This window comes from Numenius arquata, chromosome 8, assembly GCF_964106895.1.
Source record: "Numenius arquata chromosome 8, bNumArq3.hap1.1, whole genome shotgun sequence".
Classification (NCBI taxonomy): Eukaryota; Metazoa; Chordata; class Aves; order Charadriiformes; family Scolopacidae; genus Numenius; species Numenius arquata.
This window is the reverse complement of record NC_133583.1, coordinates 43,487,361-43,510,843: the sequence shown is the minus strand read 5'-3', so window position 1 is coordinate 43,510,843 and position 23,483 is coordinate 43,487,361. Positions and strand designations below refer to the sequence as shown.

At 36.5% G+C, this 23,483-nt stretch overlaps 1 protein-coding gene across 1 annotated transcript in view; it reads right to left on the bottom strand.

Moving 5' to 3' along the window:
- Positions 1-753: 753 nt before the first annotated feature.
- EVI5 (ecotropic viral integration site 5) overlaps positions 754-23,483 on the bottom strand; it is an 81,766-nt gene continuing 59,036 nt past the window's right edge. The window contains exon 20 of the mRNA XM_074151851.1: positions 754-2,025. Within this exon, the coding sequence (XP_074007952.1) occupies positions 1,720-2,025 (306 nt within the window). The 3' untranslated portion in view covers positions 754-1,719. The remainder of the gene's footprint in view (positions 2,026-23,483) is intronic.

Here is a 23,483-nt window from a genome sequence, read left to right as displayed (position 1 = left end):
GGCCCAGAACATGCTTCTTCCATGCAGCCTTTCCTATCATTCTTTGAACATTTATCTCCTCAGTTGTGCTGTTTCTTTCCAAGGACACATTCAAAATAAAAGTAAAGGAAATGCCTAACACGACTAGCAGATGTGTTCAGCAGTATGCTTCCACGATTTTGCAGTTTTAAACAACTATACTGCTTCTCATGGATAGCAAGACAGCCAACATTTGTGCTATCAGTCCCAACTTGAACATGTCTTTTTTTTTTTCTTTATTAATATAATAGTTGCAAACATTGCTAGAAAAGAAGTCTTAAGGATTGTTTAATTATTTAAGATGGCAATAATAGCTGCTGTTAAGAATATTCCTGACTAGAATGTGTCTGAGAGGGCAAATGAGTGTTCATATGACAACAGTTGAATATCTTGTTCTGTTCAAGAAGCTAGGGCTGTCTTAATGGATCTCAGTTTTCAGGAGAGTAGGAAAGGACAACGCTCAGCTCAGCTCTCACTTCTGTGGTGAATCACAGCTATTTGGTGACAATAGCTTATTTCCTAAATAGCTCTGCAATATAAAACTGTAAGATGACTGAAATTATTTTTATGCATAGACTATGCCTTCATTAGAACTAACTGTAAGACATGGGTAATTTTTCACCTTATTTGAACTACCACTCTAATCTAGAGCCAGCAAGTAACTGTGCAGTAACCAAGGGCTGTAGCTTAGAAGTGACTAAACAGTGACTAAACAGTAAATGCTGCAACCTTGTTAAATCATGAAAAATTTATTTTCATTACATATACATGAAGGTAAAAGATTTCAGTCAATAGTGTTTTGAACAAGCATTTCCGACACGAACCTGTTAGTGTAGCTAGGCTGAAACTTAATGTAAAGTTAGTGTTTTGCCTTTATTTAGTAATTCATTTCTAGTGTGTATATACAGAATTCATTTTCCTGTTAGACTACCAGAGACAGTAATATTGCAACATTTACATTCCTCATATAAAATGGTGTAATGTACATTTTCAGCTCGGTGTAGATATATAAATATGTACAAAATAAACATTATCGTAATTAACATACTCAGACCAGGTATTATTTAGCAACACCAAAAGCAGATGCACATAGATTTAAGTGAAAATGGTGAAAAACACCTTTACAACATTAGTGACCATTTTTTGCATATATGAAGTAGTACAGATAAAGGCTCCTCTTTCAAGCCTTCTGTGGGCATCCAATAACTTTAGTAAAACCAAAAGTAATCAAGAAGTATAAGATAATTTTATATATATATACGTGTCATGATCAGATGGTTTACTAGGGTCCATCTTGATCACAAATGGATAACAATGTAAAACATACACATTTGTTCAGAGCATAAAATATTGCACAAGAGCAATTTCTTTTGAGGAAAATAATTCCTGTGTTTGTGAACAGCAAAAATGGTTCTTAGGCATTAAAGAAATGGTATATTTGCAGTGTCTAAACCAAGGAACATTCAGTAATACTGTCAGAACTGTCATCCATCAGCTTCTTCCCAGCCTGTTTTATGGCAATGGTATGTCATTAGCAAGATTTGGCAAAGAGAGAAGGCAGATAGACAGTACATGTATATATTTATCACAGGCCAAACCAGATCCAATAGTTACGTAAACCAACTGCTGGATAGTTTCATGTATCTGACAATTTCACCCTTAAAGAAATATGAAAGTCTTCAACGCTAGTCACAGTGATAATCACACAGTAGTAGAGTAAGATTCCATTCTTCTCTGTTTGGAAACCATCTTGTCTGAATTCCCAGTCTGAAGGGCACTCTCCTCAGTATCACTGTCACTGCTGTCTACAACTGTGTGATCCAAAGCCATCTGACCAGTCCTCCTATGTAGATGAAAGTTCACCCCACTCTCCTGTATGGAGTTAGTTATAAAATCTTCATCAGAAGAATGAAATGATTCATCATCTCCTGTGAAATGGTTGACAATGTGAATCCCATCAAAAGTGGGTTGGTCTGAGAAGTCTCTCTGGCCTTTTAGACATTTGATCTGTTAGAAAAAGCAGAAGTTAACAGTTAACCAGAGCTGAAGAGTCCAGCAGTAAGAAAAAAAAAAACAAAACACACCAAACAAAAACCAAACCCAAAACCACCCCAAAAGAAACCCACCACATTTCCAAGAAATGTCTAATTGACCTCTTACTGGATTAAATTAAATGCTAGATCTAGAAGTAGCATATTTGATGATCACTTTGAAACTCGGATGAAATCAGAACAGAGCGACTTCACACTTCTGGCTGCCCAAGCAGAGACCTTGAAAGAACATCTTAAATAGTACTTGGAATTTTCCAAAATTCTCCTTCCACCTCCAGAGTATTTCAGTTTTAAGGCTTAATAGTCAAGGCATCTAGAACCACTAATGACAGATTCCTCCAGGCTATTTACTGCATCTTTAATATCCCCATGAGGATGGTTTATAGTTAGTTTTCTAGACTGACCTATTTGTTTTGACAGCACTTTTGTCTTTCCCATCTTAACTTTTACAGCTCCGTTCTTTCCCTTATCACCTAACTTCTCACTTGAGCAAAGCCCGCTCCCAGTCACAAAGAGCAGGGTCCCAAGTGAATATTGCCAGCTTCACACAGCCACAGGAACAAAACAAACAAATCAGAAAATATGCTTAGTTCTGTCTGTACTGCAAGATCAAGTATCTTTTCATTATCTAGTTCAGACCTAATGAGATTTCAGATCAAGAAGTAAGAGAGAAACTTCTCTTTGTATGGCATAAATAGATTGTAGTTTCAATTTTCAGAGAATATCAACCAAGACAGAAATTGTCAGACCACGGACAGATAATTATAACATTTTAATTCAAAATATGCTGTGGAGTATTACAACTGTTACAACCATGCATTCAAGCTATTCAAAAGTAAAACTTAGAGCTCTGAAGCCTGGCAAATTCCCTGTTAATTTACCAAAAATAATTGCAACTCATGGAAGTCATTCCTGGGGTTATTTTTTCTGGAATTGCACTTTTTCTAGCTTTTAGTAGCAACTACCTCAGGGTCAGTTTGACAGTCTATGACCATTAAGATAAAAAATCCTAATGATTCAAAAAACAATTAAAAATGTATTACAGAAACTTCCTAATGTCACTCTGGAAGCTTAAAAAGGAAGATGCACCAAGCGCTATTTTGTAAGCGACTTTTCACAGTAACAGAGACCTGAAAAATAGAAAGAAGAAAAAGCCTGAAGAGCTTCTTTACACAAATCTATTTTATGTTTCAGAAATCTGAAGCAATATTCACTTTGATAAATAAAAGGTGCATGTAGTTCCTTGCTGCTGACACCAATAGAAGACTTTACCTGTCCATTTGGGGGAAGAAGATCTCTGTACTTACCATGGGTTTGTGCAAAAGATGAGAATAAAAAAAAAAAGGAGTTGAAAAAAGATCACAAGACTCACAATTATGCTAGAAGCCATCAAATCGGATGTTAACAGCATGTAAAAGCTCCAGCTTTTAATGTATATCAAAACATCCCTGCTAGGACTATGGGTATATGCTGTAGATCTAACTCTTGGTGTAACTACACGTACTAATGTTAGGTTTTTTGCATTTTCTTCACATAGGCTGCAGCTGTTTCATAAGGAACTTGCTTGTGTAAAGGCAAGCAAAACAAAAGGTTCCACACTTGTACATAATTTACGATGCAAGCAAAATCAGCTTGTGCCAAATATTAGGTACTAGACAGAACATGTATCTAGAATAAATACTTTTTACTAGTTTATATGCCTAGATACAGAAAACCTGATGCAGAGGTTCTTGTGTTATTTAGAAATATTATCCCTAAAAGTATCCTGCAATACGATCAGATTAGCTACCACATAAAGTTTCCAAAACAGCTATCAATTTTAGTCACTAAGAAAATAAAAACACAGAAAAACAAAATGAAACCCAACAGTTTCTCTCCACCCCCACCACAGAAAAAAAAGCTCCGCTGTACAAGTGACTACAAATTTCATATTAGAGTAAGAAATTATATGCTTTTAGGTCTGCACAGCTAAGCCATTGGTTCACCTGAAATTATAAAGCTGATATTCAATGTTAGTTGTTTTGAACATTCAGAAAGCCAAGCCAATGACCTCAGCTGTTTTCCTGAAGGCTTTAACATGATACCTTTAGATGAATATATTTAGGTAACATGACAAAATCATGGCTTCATGGTTTTAGGCAGTTGCCTTTCCAAACACCAAATGAGAGTCTGTGGAAAATGCTGTTGGTGAAAAAAAATCATGAATACACACAGCCTTTGCCAATTCCTAAAATGAGTCTGGGAAAACAGTGTGTTATCTTTTGTTATTCTAATGAAAAGATGCACAATCTCTGACCTTCCAGAAATACTTCTTTTGACCTGCATCTTTACACTTGCTTGCCCTTTTTCTCAAGTACTCCTCACATCCAAGGAGAACCAGACTGCTAGGAAGAAACATGATTGTACTGTAGAGAATATAAGCAGCAGGTCTATCATTGGTCATATAGTTCCATGAGTTCTCTGCTTGAAAAATGGCCATCACAGCCAGAAGCACAGACAAACACTGTAGCATAGAATTTGTTTGTATTATGGGAATCAGCAGGCTGGATAGCAAGAGGACACTGGAGTCCTGACCTACAGGAGGCTAAACAGGAATTAGCAGTGTCCCCAAGCAGTGACAAAGGCTAACAGCATACTAGGCTGTATTGACAAGGGCACAGCCAGTACATCATGGGAAATGGTTCTCATCTGGCACTTGTTAGACTGCATCTGTCCTATTTGACACTTGCTACCTCACTCCTTCCTCAGTACAAGATAGTCATGAGTAGATTCAGTGGGGAGGCACCAAGACAGTTAAGAGGTAGCAGCTTACGCCTTAAGAACAGAGAACTAACTGGTTCTTTACTGAAATGCATGGTGGGAGAAGAGAGATTGGTCGTAACACAAACCACAAGGTTGTGTTTGAACATGAAGGGAAAATAATTGCTACCAGGCTAGTTAAGAATTAGATTGTTCAGAGTCTGTAGATTCTCCATCCTCAGTGAGTTTTAACACCCAACTGACAAAGCCCTGAAGAACCTGCTTTGAATTCAGTGTCGATCTTGTTCTGAGCAGGCACCTGGACTAAAGGCCTTCCAGGGTCCTTTCAAACCTGGAAGATAGATCACAATTCAGTAAGATGTGTGAAAAGCATGGCCAGTGGGATGCATATTACTGTTCTTATGGCAGCCATTTTGAGTTTGAGAAACTGAAATACTGCCAAAATTACTGCACTTCTTAAAAATGTAAATGCTGTCATTTGAACCCAAATGCCTTTACATTGTGTCAGTACATTAATTTATCACAAAACTTAAGTCTGCAACAGAATGTTACTTTTATTTTACAATCAGAAATCTGTCACTTTAATCTTGAAAATACTTAAAACAAGTTGTTCTTCAATTGAAGGTAGAATCTGATTTGCATCTTTTAATTTTTTTTCTAAACATGAATGTCAATGAAAGCACCTAGTCTTCAAGAAATTAAAAGTATCCAACAGAATAGGTTGGGAAGAGCTCTGCACTACTTTCAGTTTTGTGTAGTTTCAGAGTTGAAGATATTTCAGGGGCATCACCGTCTAACATTTGTTCAGGAGCATTTCTGAAGGAGCCTGATTATCTTGCAGTTTCTGTTGCAGCAGAAAGGCTTTCTAAGGCTTCTCAAAGCATTTGGAACAGCTCGTAGACAGCATGTGCTCCAATGCAATTAGATACCAGTGGCTAATGCCAGCTTAAGGCTCTAAAATAGAGGTTTCTTAAAATGGAAAGTTTTGCACTCTCACATAACTTGGCAATCTAGCAAAATTTCTCAGAGAAAAAGCAGCACCTTTTTTCAAGATGGGAATGTAAGAAGTGTCCTATTGGCTCAGGGCAATTGTACATCAGCCTAATAGTCTGTCTCCAACAATGACAATAGCACTTTCATGTTGTTTTGTTTTTAAGGGAAAGCATATGAATATGACCATTTTTTGCAATTCATTCCTTTCATATTCCCAAGACTCCACTCACTGGTCCAGAAACTGTTGTAGCAGATATGAGAGTGCATCTTTTCCTAGTTGTTTCAGTATCCATTTATAGACCAGTTGTCCATGACTGACGATTGTTTTTTATTTATTTGCTGTCTACCTCCACAGCTTCCCGTGCCAGTAAGTTCCAGAAATTCCTTTATTTGTTTTAAACTAATCTGCTACTTGTTTCAGGAATTGCCTCTGAATTCTAGTAATGCAGGAACAAGTGGTGAAGGCAGCTCCCCAGTCAAGATTCTGAAACTTACATCATAACGCCTCGCTTAGCCTTCTCTGTAACACAGATGAGCCCGAAGCCTTTTTAGCCTCTCAAAAACAGGCAGTGCTCAAGACCACTGACCATTTTAGTTGCCCTTTAACTTCTCTACAGACCTTTTTTAAACTTTCTACATCCATCTTGAGGTACCAAGACCAGCCCTGCACCAAGGTTTTATAACAGCAATATAAAACCTGTTATTTTGTTTTTAAAATACTTCCTATTGATGCCCAACGTTGTCTTGTCTGTTCTGGCTGCTGCTGCACACTGAGCCAATGATGTCAGAGGACTCTCAGCAACAATTCTAAAATATCTTTCCTGATTTGTAACTACCAGTTCTGTGTTTGCCATTGTGTAGGTACGGCTTAGATTTTGCAACTGATGAATTACCTTATTCATATTGAAGCTCATCTGTCACCTTTTTAAGAGAGATTTCTTGAAATTCTTGCCATCAGTGTTTTATTTGAACATAGAAAAAAAAGTTTCAAGTAGGAAGTAAAGCATTATGCCAGATCTTGTCATTCATGTAGCCAAGCATACCAAGATAATGGTAAAACCAGCTAAGGACTTGGGAGGGGAGGGAATGTTTGGTGGAACCTAAACACCACACTACCAGTAACTCCCCCCAAACCCTAGTTCTACTCTATCCTTATTCCACCTGAAGGAAAAAGCCCCTTTTCTTGCAGCAATGTTGAGCAGAGTATACTTACATCCCAGGGCCTGTCAATTCTGTGGCTCTTTTGTACAAAGAGCCAATATTGGTTAATTCCTCTCAGTTTTGGGTTTGGCCCTCCTTTGTGTGAAGGGAATCAGACCTCTGTCACCCCAACAAGTGACATTCAGGTGAACCTTGGCTTTTTTCTTACTGCTTCGGTTTTGCAAGAATCTCAATCTGATCACATCTGTTAAAAAACCAGGTCTGGTAAACGCACATGTTTTGCTTTTAATTCTCAAAACCAGGTTGTATTGTCTAGATGACTGCAGCTTCAACCCAGTTTTCACTGTAGCACATTCATATGATCCTTAGGACATTTCAAAGGGTTAATAACATTATGTGACCAAAATCTATGTCATCATTATCCCTTCAAAAGCCAGCCGAATCAAGAACAGAATCTTAATGTTTGCATTTATATATCTTTTTGTACATAATGAGTTCAGCATTTTAAAGATAAACTGTATGTCCTACTGGTCACCATATGAAGACTTTAATTGTACATACTCTTAACAGGTAACAGTGTACTTTCACAAGCTCAGTAGAGCTGAAGAAAGACTAACAATCAGATCCTAGAACCTCAGAATAAACTTTCTTACCTGATGCTGACTGCCTCATCAAGCCAGGCATGAAGGAGAGACAGTAAAGAGAAATATAGAAGTTATAGTACAATTCAAAAGTTCTTCCATGTTAAATCATAGAATCATAGAACAGTTTGAAGGATGCTAGTCAGTTGCAAGCAAGTTATATTTCTAAGTACCTTTGTTTTTTAAAATAGAGAACATATGTCAATTTTTCAAGTGGGACTTTATGAAAGAGTTCTACTTGAGCTCTGGGAGACATATTTAAGTTGTAACCTGGGAGGTGTTTTTAAAGCTAGGAATTCAGTGGTGAAAGAAGTCAAACTAAAAAGTTACTTTCTACTCCCTTTAAAAGGCTTCAGTAACTAAGTCCTGAAATTTACTCAATTCTGATACAGTAAAGAAGAATTTTAACAAAGCTTTCCAATAAACATTCAATCTACTCACAGTAAGATAAGCAAGCAATACAGAAGTGAGACCAGAATATGATAAAAATATGACCACTGTCTTGGGTGAACGAAATTGGTTTTGGCAGAAAGCAGTATGTTAAATTTAAAGAATAAACATACTGAGTTCTCAATGCTTTTACCTACAGCAAGAGGAATCTAAAAATCAGAGTTCCTTCTTTATTTGTCTCCACCTTAGTAACAGTAGGAAGTCTTAGTATGATTTCCTGCTTAAAAACCAAATGATTCAAAGGAAAACTAGAATGTTGCTGAAAGTATGATCTAACCACATTTAGCTGAAGAGAAACAAGTCATAAGCATTTTCAAATACCTCTCCTGTTATTCAGAAAAACCATTGTCAACATGGAAAGAGAGATTTAAAAGTCAGAACCTAATTACAAGCCAATTAAAAGTATCAGTTATGATCTACAAAATTGTAATCACATTTAACATGAATAAAAGCCATTTAAGTTCTTAAAATTTTCTAGGACTAACAGTCCACAGCATCTAATGGGATCCCTTATAATACTTAGCAGTTGACTACTACTTACTGCTGACCCTCTCCCACTGTGATGAGATCACTCCAGTTTAAGACATGTGGTACCGCTTCTTTAAGAAAACTCCCAGTAACTTCTTTTGGAAAAGTGCTTATTTCAGAAAATTAAGCAGCTGCAGGATCTCAGACTGAATTAATTGAAAATACATTGCCATTTGGGAGACATATCAACCCAAATATTAAGTCCAATAGGTACTACAATGCAGAAGCATTTCCGCACACACACGCACACAAAAGGAATGAACAATGTTAAGGCTGCAGACCTTTTCATGCTACTTTTTCACATCCATGAACACAAGCAAGTCCTTAAATATCTTAAGCTCTCTGAAGCCCATTTTTAAGTACACGGTTATACTTCCACAGTGAGCCACATTCATACTGAAACCGTCGCAACATAAACACTGTGCAAATGGAGACATGAGCTAAACGAATAGTTGCAGAAACTAATATTAGCAATCCATCATCTAAACCAATTCTTAGCAAGTTTAATGGCTATACAGCTACAATGCAAATAGGGTTTCTAAACTTCCCCAACAGAATCAGCTTCCTTATATGAAAGGGACTGCTAGGCATGCATTGTGACAGGCTGTATCAGAGCATTTTAATGAAAGCCATTGCTTATTCATCTTTGAAAAGTCTGAGATTTGAAAATAAAAATCTTAAGTATAGTTTAATATGCCCTGCAAGAAAAAAAAGTTTCATGCAAACCCAAACATTCTTAATTTTCCTCAAGCATGAGACAATTTTTACCCAAACATGTAGATCATATGCAGAGGACAGTCTTTTGAGAGCTCCCTCACAACTTGTATAGCTCTCAAGATTACGTGTAATATAAGTCAACAACACATATTGGACATAATATGACAGCATTCTTCGTTTCAAAATGGTGACACATTCTCTAACAAATTTAAAAATAAATTTCAAGATATGCTAAATTAGAAATGTGTTATCATTGTAACTGTATTAGGACAAAGCTCAAAGTTGTGGCTTTTATTTCAGTGTCAGTGAATTTCCTGTTTCACTTCAGTTAACATTAAGGTTCTTTTTCTGCAGCCATAGCTATAAGTGCAGCCATAATTAGGGTTATTAACTTGTAAATAACAGCCATGAGCAATGCCAGACAAGGGTCATTCTTGGAAACTACTGATGATTCAAGAAGCCCAAACCAACCAGATACTGCATCCAGGAATTCCCATTTACTTTGCTTGATCCCATTACCCAATCACTGTTGTGCCTCCTGAGGAAGAGGCCCTAATACCACGGACTCACTGTTTGAAAGAAAACAGTTATAGGCAGACGGGAAAGGGATCTGCAACATCAGAGGTATCCTTAGTAGAGAAATTCAGGAAATAGGTTACATCTTCATTTATTGATTTCACACAGTTGTCTTTTTTTTTCCCTTTTAAATTTAAAATATTAAGATTAAAACTCTTCCAAAACAACTTTGAGTCTTCTTAGATTTCCTAATGATCTGCTTCAGCTTGATATCTAACTAATTTTGAAATTGATACAATAGACCATTCTCAAATAGGAAATGTTACTATGCTGTTCTCTTTACTGCTGCTTTGTCCCAGATTTAATTTTGTGTCAAAATTTTTAAAGTTCCAGAAAATTAACTAGATTTTGTTGAAATCAAGTTGTTCAACACATTCTAATGGGTTGTTGAAGAGTCATGGAGATAAGGAAGAAAGCGAATACATCTAAAAATGCATTAAAACACTCTGGAAAACTATTTCAGAGTTTTACTACAACACTAAGATGGACAAAAATACTTTTTCCCTTTGTAGTTCACCTAAACTACAATTATTAAAAGTTAGCCTGAAGTGCTCGGGTGTGGGGGTTTAACACAAATTTGGGGTTTAGCACATTGGAATCATCATTACATAGCTTTATGACCTGTCTTTGCTTTTGCCTTTCCCCCAACCCCCAAAAGTGATGTTTGTAAGGCAGTACTCAAGATATTAATCAGAGTCTAATTTAACAAATTAGACTACTTAAGCAAAATCAAGCAAACTGAAATTGCTGGTACTGTGACTTAAGAAAGCAGGAAATGTCTTGATCGTGCTTACAAATAACATGCAGTGAGAACATTTCAAAATCTGTATGCAAAATTGCTTCCTTTGCTTAGTAGTTAATAAATCACTATTAAACATTTAATTTATCATGGAGCCTAATTTATTTTTTCTAAGATACAGTTTTGTCTTTGATATCCTTTACATGTGGAAATTCATTTCCTCATCTAAAAATTTTCACCCAGCAGAAGTTTCAGTCAGATAAATAAAATGCTGATTTTTAGGGAGTCTAGCAACAACCTTTGAGATGAAGTTGTTAGCCAGGCCCTGTACTGGGCCAAGTAGAGAGAGCCAAGCTGCACTCCAGCATACTCAAGACCTTAGCACATCTGGCCATTTATTTGGGACTGAGCTTAGCATGACTAAAACAGGAAACCTGCACAATCAACAACAAACCCCAACAAGAGCTGATGATTCTAGAATAATACAAGTTCATTCTAGAATAATACAAGTTCAGTGGTTTCTGTAAAAAGTATTTCTAAAGAATATAAACTAAAAAACAGTTTCCTAAAGAAAATTAGCTCTGCTTTGAATGGATGAGTTCAGAGCTGTATTTGCTTCCTGCTAGCATTACCTGATCTGTCCCCCGAACAATTTTATAATGCTCATACCAAGATAAAAATCAGTTGACAGAAATTCTTAGAGGACTTGGTAGAATATTTGACTCCTTATTTTGAAGTGTAATAAAATGCATCTTGGAGAAAAGTCAATTTGATTTTTTAGGGTTTTTAGAACAAGCAGAAAGAAGCAGATAGATAAAATTAATTTTCTTGATTAATTTCAGTATGGCAGAAGGGTTCAGAGATTTGCAGCATAACTGAGTGGTAGGGAGACTGATCTGTCCATATTCAGTTGTCTCCAGGGTCTCATATGTGTCTGAACTTCTTGATCCGCACTCTCTCAAAACAGTACAACTGTTTCTGGAGTTTATAAATTGAATTCCATCTAATATAATTGCAGTATGATCTGTCCACTTGCCACTTGTTACAGCAATTGCAGCAAAACACCTTGAAACAGGCAATAGAAGCTGATCAGAAGTCAGAGCAAATATTAAACTCCAGGCTTGATAAGCCTATTGTGGGCCCGAACCAGAACAGCAGAGAATGGCAATATTATATACCCAAATGACCTAGGCTGCTTATTTTGGTTGTACCAATACGGCTGCTGTTCTTAAAACATAAAAACCCAAACAGTCTCTGGACTGAGATTTTGTTGTTGTTGTTGATTTGTTTTTTTGTGGGATTTTTTTTTTATTTTTTGGGGGGGGGGGGGGGGGAGGGGGAGTGTGTCATCTATAGTGGGATTAAAAACAAATTATGAGGTAGTACAACATTAGATGAATCTGCCCCACTCATCAGTAACTCTTCAGAATCCAAGCTCACATATGTGATTAACTACTAAATTCTCCTGTTTAAGGATTGTTTTTGGTTTTGAAAGTTGTACTTATAAAAGGATGTCCCAGAGTAACAGTTGGTATACAATCTGAAATACTTATCTCAAGAGAACTTTGCTGACTGTATCACTAGACAGAGTTCAAACCATTGCAGAGTTCGAACAATGGTTTATGAAAAGCAGAAGAGCAGCAAGAAATTTCCAAGACTGAGCCATTTACTGCTTCTGAGTTTTATAGTACTTAACTATTTGCCCTCTGTTTTAAATTGCCAGCTTCTGTAAGTCATATTCAGTCTCACGGTAATACAAAGTGCTTTACAAAATCCCTATAGGTGTCAGGAAGTTTAAATAAAATCTGAAATAGTTGTGCTGCTATTTATTTCATTTTGCTCTGAATGTATTGTTACATATCCCGACTTAAATTTTTATTAAAAGTGTTTTTCAACATGCCCTGGTTTGAGCTCAGTTAGAGCACTTGAATCAAAAGGAAATATGATGTTAAATGTATGTTGTATATCAGTTTTACCATAGGCAAGTCTGCTGTATTGTAAACGTGACAAAGATTAAAACTAGCAACAAGTGTTAAGACCAGAAGGTTTCCAGTGAATCAGAACAGGAAACCAATAAAGCGATCAATGGGAGGTCATGACTTTTGATCACTGAACTATATGGTTAAAGAATCTGGTTTTGATCTAGTGTCGTGTAATCAAATTAAACTTTGAAGTTCTGTATCAAATATGCAATTGAAATAGCAACAGCATTAAGGAAGTACCCAACTTTTAAACTATTTTCAAAAGAAATCAGTCTTTGATAACTAAGTCAGATTTTATCAATTGAGGGAATTTTTCTAAGATCTCACAAGTTTGTTGTAGTGAGATTGTATGCAATTCCAAAAAAAGTTCTAACTTAGCCCTGAGAACCTTCTATAAATAGCTAGTTAGTAGGTAGAAGGAAAGTTCCCAGAAATTCTTCCTACAAGAAGTTCTAATGAAAGTGTTTATTTGGAGTGAGGACACAGCAACAAAATATTTTAAAACAGCAGCATGATCACACTGAATGTACTACAATTATTATATCCAAGGAACTACCTAAATTTCAATGCTCCTTCTCCCTAGAGCATGCATGTATAAATACAAAAGTTACTGAAACCTCAAGCATTAACTAGAATGTACTGGCTGACTGAAAACGCAAGGGCAACAGTTACAGGAAATCATCATTTCGCACTTTTACTCTGTCCTTCTAAAGCAGGAGTTAAACTCAGCATTTTTAAATGGACTAAGTAACATTTATTTTTGCCTCTGATTGCAGTAATTACTTCCATCTGTGCTAGCTGCCATTCTGAGAGTGCTAAAAGACTTTTAGGAGGGGTTTCCACCACATTTCCACTGTTTGCCCCACTTATATTCAAATACATTTACAGAGATATATTACAAGCATATTACATAGCATTCCTCTCATGAGCTTGTTTCTCAAGTAGCAACCATACACAGGTGCCAACTAACAAAACTTTTTTGCAAGGAACAACTACTCAGATAAATTCAAACCAGTAGAACATCAATCCCTGTACTTTTCAATTCCCAAAATTTGATGTATAGGCAGAAACATAGGATAGATCCTGACATGGCTCTAAGTATACAGCAGACAGGTCGTGCAGCTTAAAACTTGAGAGAAGAGCATTATTGCCATGATAATAACTTTATCTATAATCAGTTTCTTCGCTTTGGCAATCCAGAAAACTATACTAAGACTCTGTTTAAACTTTAAGTATAGCTAGCTATATTCATCCAGTGCTGCAATCAAGAACCAGTACGTTGCTCAGCAACACAGATCTGGAGCTTTGATGCAGTAGGATAGTTAGGGGAAAAAAAAAAAGGGGGGGGGGGGGCAGGAGGAGGGAGGGGAAGTGTTTGTAAATAGAACAATCACCAGTCTTCATTTATTTTATCACTTAATCTAATCCGTCAGTTGTGGCAGTGAAACAGGTAAATTCCTACCTAAAACTGCTGCCCTCATCGAAGTGAACAAAGTGGTATCTGTTCTGTTTGAGAACAGACTACATCACTGTCCTGGTTACACTGCTCACATTTAGAGGTTTCCTCCACTCTCAAGAGACGGAAGATATTTTGTTGATGGTGGTGTTACTGGCGAAAGGAAGAGGAATCGACCTTACCTGATGCAAAGATGGAGTTTGTGGCCAAAGATTTGTGGAATGGAGTACCATCGTTATGGCATCAATCATACCTTTTTGGGCAAGTGTAGTATGTCTGTGTTAATTATACCATGAACACCCATTAAAAATTAATTGAATTAAACAACCGATGTTCATAAAATATACAGGGATTCCACTGTGCCATAACACTTCTGCCTGTTGATTGCTTAGTTAAGCCAGACAGTTTCTAAAGCTAGTTGTTTTATTAAGGGCAGAGTAACTAAACTGGAGAAAGTTATTGGAGAATTAAGACTCCCAATCTATTCCTATTCAGCCTCACACTTCTGTAACAATCTTGGTATTATCAAGCCAGTAGAACATCTCTGACTCTCAAGGACAAGCTATTAAAGGAATAAAGCAATTCACTTTTCTAAAGCATACAGTATATATTTAACTATCCTGTGTAGACAAAGCTGCTACATTAGATTGGGTGTTTGCAAACCACATGACCTCACAAACGCTATCTTATCACATCACAGGTTCCTCAGACTGACCACAACCACTTAAATCAGGCTATGCCAGCACAGAGGCTCTGTAATTTTGACACGTACTAGTAAAGCAACTACATTTTTAGCTGTCCAGCAGCCGCGCAAGAACTTTGCTTGTGGGGAGGGAAAAATCTGATGGTCTCTTGTCCAACTGTGCTTGCAAGATACGGTAAAAGAAAAGCACATGATTTATTATGCTATAAACTTCCACCACAAGTTGAAATGCTTACTTTGTAAATCTGAGGGCTAACATATTTCCTTTCAGGGACAACATCTCTTATCAAGTAAGAAAACATTTATAGAGTGCCACATGTTTTGAAAGCATTTGTCTAGCAAAACAAACTATTAGAAGATGTTAACGTGATTCTAGACAGTATTAAGAAACAAGTGCTTTGCAAGAGTTAATACAGTACTTTTAACGAACTTTACAATTTTAGTGAGAACTATGAAGTGAGAACAATGTAAAAATTGATTGAAATAAATCCCACAAAGATTAGCTGGTTTTATGAAAATAAGCAAAATGACAATTGCCAAGAGACAAACATACATCTGCCTGTGCTACATGGAAAGCAAATAGTGCAGTCCTCCTAGAAGAAAGGGGGGGGGGAATAAGTTGGAAAGAAATTGAGTGAAAGAGCATTGCATCTAATTATAAATTTTACAGAAAGAGTACTAGGCCTTTTTAGACTTGCTGTTCTCTCCTTCATTCTGGTGGAAGAAACGTTACCTATTTCTGTTTCCAAGATATCTAAACGCTGATAAATCTGATGGTCTCTCATTCTCATTTGCCCATATGATGTAATCCACTGCTAGCCATCACCCCATAAATAAGTCTTCAGAGGAGAAATTAAAAAAAAATTTACTAGGTTGAACTTTAACTAGAATTCACTTTCCCCAGTTAATCCTCTTATCTCCATCATGCAGCAAAGCTACGTACAACTCATTCATTCAAGTTACTTAAAGATGTGCCCACACTGCAGTCTTGACTGCAGCAGAGGCACATCCAAGCCAAATAGGTGGACACCAGCAGTCCACGCACAGCAGGATGATGCTCAGTTATTTATCATGCTTCTGAATGTAGTATAGTGGTTCTTCAGATAAGAGAACATTTGATTTAGTAAGCACTGAATTTGACTCAAAGGAAGCCTAGTAACAAAATTAACAGAGGAAAGGAATAATGTTTCCTGCTGGTATCCAACCATCAAGCCCAGATGCTATTATTGTGAGAGAAACAGGAGCTGCTAGAGGCAGCCAGCCTATGTTGTGCTACTCCAGTGGGCCACAAGCAGTATCACCATTTTTGTGCTCGTCTATGGCTGATTCAAGAGTCATCATATAGCTGCTTGTAAAGATATTCCCTCATGTCCTCAGGGGACAACCTGGACTAAACTGTGCTGCAGATCAGAACCACTCACTGTACCATACTGATTTAAGATGATTAGCTAATAATTAAAAAAAAAAAACAAACAAAAAAAACCCCAGAGGAAATAACTTGGCAGCTTTTAAACACAGCTTACCTACCATGCCAGTTTTCCCGTTTTTGATACTTAAGACCAAAGGAACTGTTAACGTGGTTTACACTTTCCTCCTGTGTACTATAGTGCATTGAATTTTATTTAGGTGTTATATTATGTGGCCTATGTAGATGGGTATTTTTTTTTTTTTAAATCCTTCACACTTGATGGCTACTGTTTACTTTCCCTTCTCCATTTTACTTTCAGCAGTAAAAGCCTAGAAAGCTAAATGAAATTGCAAAATGTATCCCTAATTCAGCCATATTATCAATTACTCCTTTGGTGATAACTTATGCATTATTTATCCTCAAAGTAATTACTTAAAGTGTCTTGAATTTTATTTACACAAGCAAAATCTTTTAAAAGCATAGTATTTAATCTCCAAATTTTATATCTCTTTTCATTAAGCCAATCTTAAAATGTTAGCTCACCAGGAGCAAGATCAGACCATGAGATAACACCTGTATCAGAATCTTACTGACTGCATTAGGTTCTTAAAACATAATATCAGATCCACCCCTAGATAAACTATATGTATGTGGGAATGGAGCTGTAAACTAGTGGTCACTACTTCTTTGACTAGCCAGCAAGTTTTCAGATACTGAAAATGGGAGATACTTTAAAAAAAAAAAAAAACTCCTCTTTTCTGCATTGTCAATATGTAAGAATTCAATCATCAGAATTTACCTTGAAGTTACTATTCTAGCCTTTTAAAGCCTCAAAAAATATTTTGGTGATCTGTCACCATGTTCTTTTTCCATAAGCCATGCTGAATTACTGTTAACACGGGCAGTTTGCAGAGGGTTTTGTAACCGTTGGAAGTGTGCCACACTAACATCAGGACTTGGTTTTCATTCAAATACCAGAAACAGTCTTGTTAGCAAACCATCTCATCCTTGGAACAAATATTTAAAGCGATTATTTGTTAAAAGTATATCTCATTACAGAGGAACAGCTAGGAGAAAACTAGCTCCATATTCTGTCTCTGACATTGGTCAATGCCGGAGAAAGAATGCAACAATAGGCAAATATGTTGTACTTTCCCAGAATGTTCTTCTCAAACTCCAGCAAGTAGCCCATGTTTAATTATACATGTGACATCTCTGCATCTCCAGGTTGTTGGGTTTTTTTCCCATGAACTTAGGCAGTTATATTTTTCCAATCTGTATTAACATGTATTTTATTTAGTATGTGGAACAATTTTGGATATTATCCTCTAGTGCTTTTTCAGCACACCTCCAGTTTCATTTGAAGATTCTAATTCTTGCACTGGAAGAAAATGAACAAACTTCTTCATTCCACTTACATTTTGAATATTTCATACGCCTCCTTTTCAAAATTATTTGTATGAAAAAACACCAACCATTTCAATTTAGTAATGTTATCTAGACACCAGAAGTAGGTGACTAGGAATTAGGTGATCCTCCTCTTTTAGGGTCACAAATGGGCTGCTGAAGGTGACTAGACAACAGTTAGAACAGTATGAGAAGCAAAAGCAAAGGTACAAAGAAACAAGTCAGTTTATTTCAAAACTTGCTATTTTGCTTCAGTTATCTTCCCTGGTAACTTTGTGGTTATTATGCTTTTAGCATTAGTTCAGTCAAGTCCTAATTCAGTCCATTTTTTGTATCTCCTGGGAATGGCAAGAGATATAGGAAAGAAACGTGCCAGTATCTTTTGAAAGCTCTACTCAAATCTGAGACAAAAATCACAGATGAATTCCCAGAAACCACCTTCTCTCCTCCACAAGTCTCCTTGTCTCTATAGAGGTGAGAAACTTTATATCTGGAAATCTTTTTTTACCTAAGAATATAGATCAAGAGCAAGAGGTGCCAGGATTATAAGGAATAATTTGTATGTCAAAAAATGCCAAATAATTTGTAAAAAAGAAAAAAAAGGCATCACTAAGCTCTGGGTATTTTTCCAGTGCTTTTGATCTAAAGAAGAAACACTGGATCCCTCAGGTATAGGAAAACATTGTTAAAGATGGATTTTAAAGACGTATCTTCAACATCCATATTCCTGCTTTATAAGGAAAAAATACATGCTAAGTGAAGGAAGCACTAAGTTTCTGCATGTTGCTTCTCCCCTTCATAAAGCTGTTCCCTAATGCAGACAGCCAATACACAGCAGAATCATAGCCTTATGAAATAATGCTCCACAATCCCAAATTGTAGAGGCTACTTGCTTTTATGGACTTGAATATGTATTAGGCAGAATTTAGCTTTTAATATGAAAACTGTCATAAGATTAAAACAAACCTACATTTGAAATACTGTAGTAATATAAACAAGAAACTGAAATTTAACAGCAACCAAACTCATTAAAGCACTCCAAGAGAGACAAAAATCAGCTAGCAGTATGACACACTTTACAAAGTTTCATTTGAAATGCAATTTAAACTTAAGCATTTCAGTCCTAAATCACAAAGTCTGTAAGACTGGAAACCACTTGCTTTTGTCTCCAAAGGTGTCTTGTGGTCTGCCAGCATAGTTTGTGGGTAAGCATGTCAATTCTAATCTTTTGTACCACTCCTGTAATCTAGGTAACACATACAAGCCTTGCAACATCCAACAGGAAGCAGAGACAGCTGCTGTGTAATATATATAAAGTGACTGCATGTACAGAGGGGTAGTGCATGAAATGCAGAACTTTAGCAGTTTATAAATCATTTAATTCCATTCAGTTTGAATTAAAAGTAAAGAGTGGCAAGCTACAAAAAACCTCCTCCTTTTTTTCCCCAGTATGTGATTTACGTTGAAATGAGTAGCAACTAGTTCAAGATTTATCTTAGTTTTTCTTAAATCTTCAACTTAATGGAAAATTGTAACAGTCCAAACTGTCTATGTATTCTTTTCCACGTACAGTAACTGTTTTACTTCAGTACTGCCTACTGAAGTGGGATACTCTCTTGAATAGTAAAAACATTTCACAAAAATGGCTTTCACTTCACATTTCAGTGTGTAACCAAAGGCAACTTCTGTGAAGTACTAGCACTCCTTATGCAGCCTGAGAGGTATGTAACCCACTGTACAAATCCTGCAGTGCCTGTATAATCATGCCATCTATGTTACATCAGTTAAAGTACACTGATTGTAAGGTCAAGTGACAGTACTTGCCAGACCTTATTTCTCTTGTGCCAGAGACAGGGCAACCAAGCTTGTGCACTTACTGACAAGAGTAATGGAAGCTGCTTCACAGAAGCTGCAGCCTGTTGGGGCTGCACAACTGAAAAGCATTTTAGTTATGTCCTACTAAGCTAGAAGTCAAGAATGCTGTAGAGATAGCCTTAGGAACAGAAGGAAAACGGAGGAAGAAAGAAAGGTGGAAAGATTTCAATTCATTAATTCAATGGCAATAGGACACAAATTTCTGAAGAGGCAAGCAGAGTGTCTAAGTCCAGTGCATATTAAAAGCTCTGGAAGAAGTTTACATCATGACTTCCTGTTTGAATCTGTGACAACCCTCAAAATTTCAGGTTTTCACGCTAGTTTCAGCCTTCAACAATAAAGCCATAAGGCATAAGCATCTAACAGCTTTGTGCCCAATAAAGCAACTCAGCCAATAAGGAGGAAAGGAAATGCAGCACTAGCTTTTCAAAGGATTAGCTACTGGCTAACTAGAAATACTGTAGTCTGACTCTCCTTTCATTACACACCAGCTGTTCTTCAAATGTTGGTAGGTTGTGTAAAAGATTAAAGGATAACGGTCAGTAACTTTCTAGGGAATGACCATAAATGGCTGACGTATTTACTAAAGTCAAAATTGCAAGTTAATAATCATTGATTTAGATGTGAGCTCTGAGTGAAGTTCAGTATGAATTCAGCATTTTACATAATAATGTAGTTTGTTAAATATTTTGATTCTAACCCATATTTTATTACTCAAGTCTGTGCAAAGAAAGAGCTGCACATGAGTAGATTTAAGATGGTGTGAATAGAGCAGAAGTCTACAACAAAAGTCTTGTTACAGTGTTCTCAAAGCTCCAGCTTTTGTCTGTCTGCTCTCCTGAAATGTTCACCAAATACAAGTTTAAGACCTACTGTGAAGTAGTCAATATACAATTCAGCTTACCATACTGCAGAAATCCACTGGTTAGGTATTAGAGGAATCAGGCAGGTATCTTGTTAGAACAGGCCAAAAATCCAATATATTAATTCCATTTATAGTTCTTTTACTTTATTTGAAAAAGTAGAAAAAAAGGCATAACCTTTCTTTACATAATTTACCTTGTAATTTAATAGAAATGTGCCTGATTGCTTCAGTTTTGGATGCCACACTACCAGTTCCCAGTATAGTTTTGCAGTTTTACTCTGTAACATGAACACAACAACTTGAATTTACTATGAATAAGTCTTCTTATGATTTGAATACTGACTGTAGCATCCCTATTCCCAGATAAGAAATAAAAGCAGCTGAAATTATCCTTTATCCTTAGGCTGCAAGCTGCACCATATTTAAGACACATGCAAGATTTTGAGCTCAGAAAAGGAAAATCAAAATTAATCAATGGACTCAGATTACAAAGGGCAACTGGTTGGAAGCTTTTAAAAGTATAAACAAAACTTTTTAAAAATAAAATTCATCATCTTAAATTATGTGCAGAGTTCTGATTTGTAGCTGATTTAGGTTACCACACTGGAACGGGTGAGACAAGTATCTGAAATCCGAGTGTCAAACTGTCCTCCACTACAAAGTCAAGAAGTGTCACAGCAGCAGCCTGTTGCGCCTGTGCCATAGTAACTGCCTTTTAGTGGAGAAGATTCAGCTTCAGACCCTGGGCAGCAATAGTGACCTCTCTTTGTCATTCTCTGCTGTTCCTCATTGGTGTTCCTGGTTTAACCTGTCGCTGGCTACTATCCTGACTTGCAAACACTGATGGAACAGACCTTTCACTGGAACTCTGCAATTAGGATGGATCGTGCTGTGGCCATATCTTGGTACCATCACCATCTGATGGATCATATCACAGCATAGAATTAAAGTATCTAGCTCCTTCAGGTTCCACTGATACAGAAACACATGCATTCAGAGTGCTAGCCGGAGACATGAAATAGTGTTTACCACAATGCCAGAATAAGGACTTAGTTTACAGTTACTTATATTCAATATAGGATCTACTCAATATTTTGTTCCATCCTTCAGATAGAGAACCTGTAATTCTTCTGATGTAAAGTTCTGTAAAAAAGCAGTACTGGAGAGGGAAAAAAAATGTTCAATGAGCAGAATCAATATTGATAGCCATGCCAAGACATTTAATCCTGTTCCACACACCCCCATCCCACCCCTACCTTAAACTATAACTTCTGCATTAATTTATGTCCAGTTTAACGTTCTGCAGTTACAATGTATTAGATGGTAACCATGCAGTCATCAAGAACTCTGTTCCTTTACCAGTGCTTTGTACATGTTAGCCAGTTGGGAGGTTGTGGTCAGCACTGTCACATACACCATCACACTATCTTCAGGAAGATGAATTTGCAAATTTGTAACGTTTCTTTTAGCTTTTGCAGAAGTAGACTCAAAAAGCAAAGAGCATGGTCATTAATGGATCTACACAAGAAGACACTTCAGTGTAGATGTAAAAAAGCAGGTTTATTTAATTGGTATTGACTGAAGTATACTAAATCCTAACATTTAGTAGTTGAGGGCAAATGGTTTTGCCTATTGCCATTTTATTCAGATTTTGCTGTTTCAGGGAACACTGCAAGCAAAGTTCTTTACTTAACAGCTATGTTAATCCAAGACTTTATTATTATTCATTAGCACCACCTTACCTATAAATACTACATGCATTTCAGACATAACCTTACATTATCTCAAAATCAGCCCCAGTGGGTTATGCTCAAAATAAAGGATTGTGCATAAAGTATTACTTTCCCTCCAAAGTTTTTATTTAAAAACTACACAAGTAGATACATAACAGTAAAGAGAAAAAAAAGTCATTAGTAAACAAGGACTTCTAGGCTTTAAGAAACTGTGTAAGGAAGCACTCAGAAATGCTGCAATGGTAGAATTTGTCTACTACATACAGAGTTCTCTTCCTACCATTTCTGTCTAGGATAGAATGAGATATTTTGTTCCTATAGTGTTTACCTAGTTTAGAAATTAAAAATTAAGCTAGAACAAAGCACACATCTGGAAGAGGAGTGCTTTTCTACATGGAATTACTCAAACCCTACTACTGTTGAAATCCATGTGTTCCCTAACTGATGTTTTCTTTCAGTCAAATTGAAATTCTAATAAAGATTTGTCCAGACTTAACTGTTAGGAATCACTGGCATTACTCAGAATTATCATTGTTCTGTGAGCTAACAAACCTCATTTTCATTCCAACCTCTTCACATAAAGTTATACACATTAAACACGTATGCAATCGCATGCCTTCATGACAATTGAGTTGCTCAGCCAGGCATATGACAAATGCTTGTATAGAGAAAATTATGCAACAGCTTTCCAACAGTAATTCTATTTTTCCTCCAAAGCAGTGTTTTCTTAGCTTTTAAACCTACACTGAGCAGAGGAAAAAGTCAGTAAAGTGCCTTACTTATTCATAATGCAAAATATCTGGCTTTCTGGGAATTCTACAACCCACTTTCTCATAAGGAACAAAGGTAGTTATTGTCCTTTAATGGAAAATGGCAGGTTATTGATTTTTAAATTTGTTTTTAAGTGAGATTAGTGATTGGTAAAGGTGCTGGACTGATGGCCCTAGAGACTATCCTCAATCTATAGCATAGACAACATTCCAAGATCGTCCACTATGTTATAACTCCCAAGGGATCAGTCCTAAAAGGTTGAATCCATGAAGCTTGTTATGAGAACACTACCTACCCTTAAATAAAGGACAGGTTTATTTAAAAGCAAGAAGTCAACAAGCAAATAATTAGGTTGCATTGCTCTATGATACTACAGTTTCAAGCAACACTAGCAGAGGTATGTATTAGAAGGTATATAGAAACAAAAGGAGACTACAATGCAAAGATGACCAAGCATTTTGCACACAGTGTAGTATTAGGTAAAGACATTTCTTCACAATGCAGGATGAACTGAAATGAGCCGGTGAGCACAGTAGTTACATAAGTCATTTTGGTTTCAGGACCTTCTAATCTTTTTAACTAACAGAAAGTTACTACAACTATTAGACCAAGGAAGTTTGAAGGCAGAAATTTCATAGGTTGAAGGTTT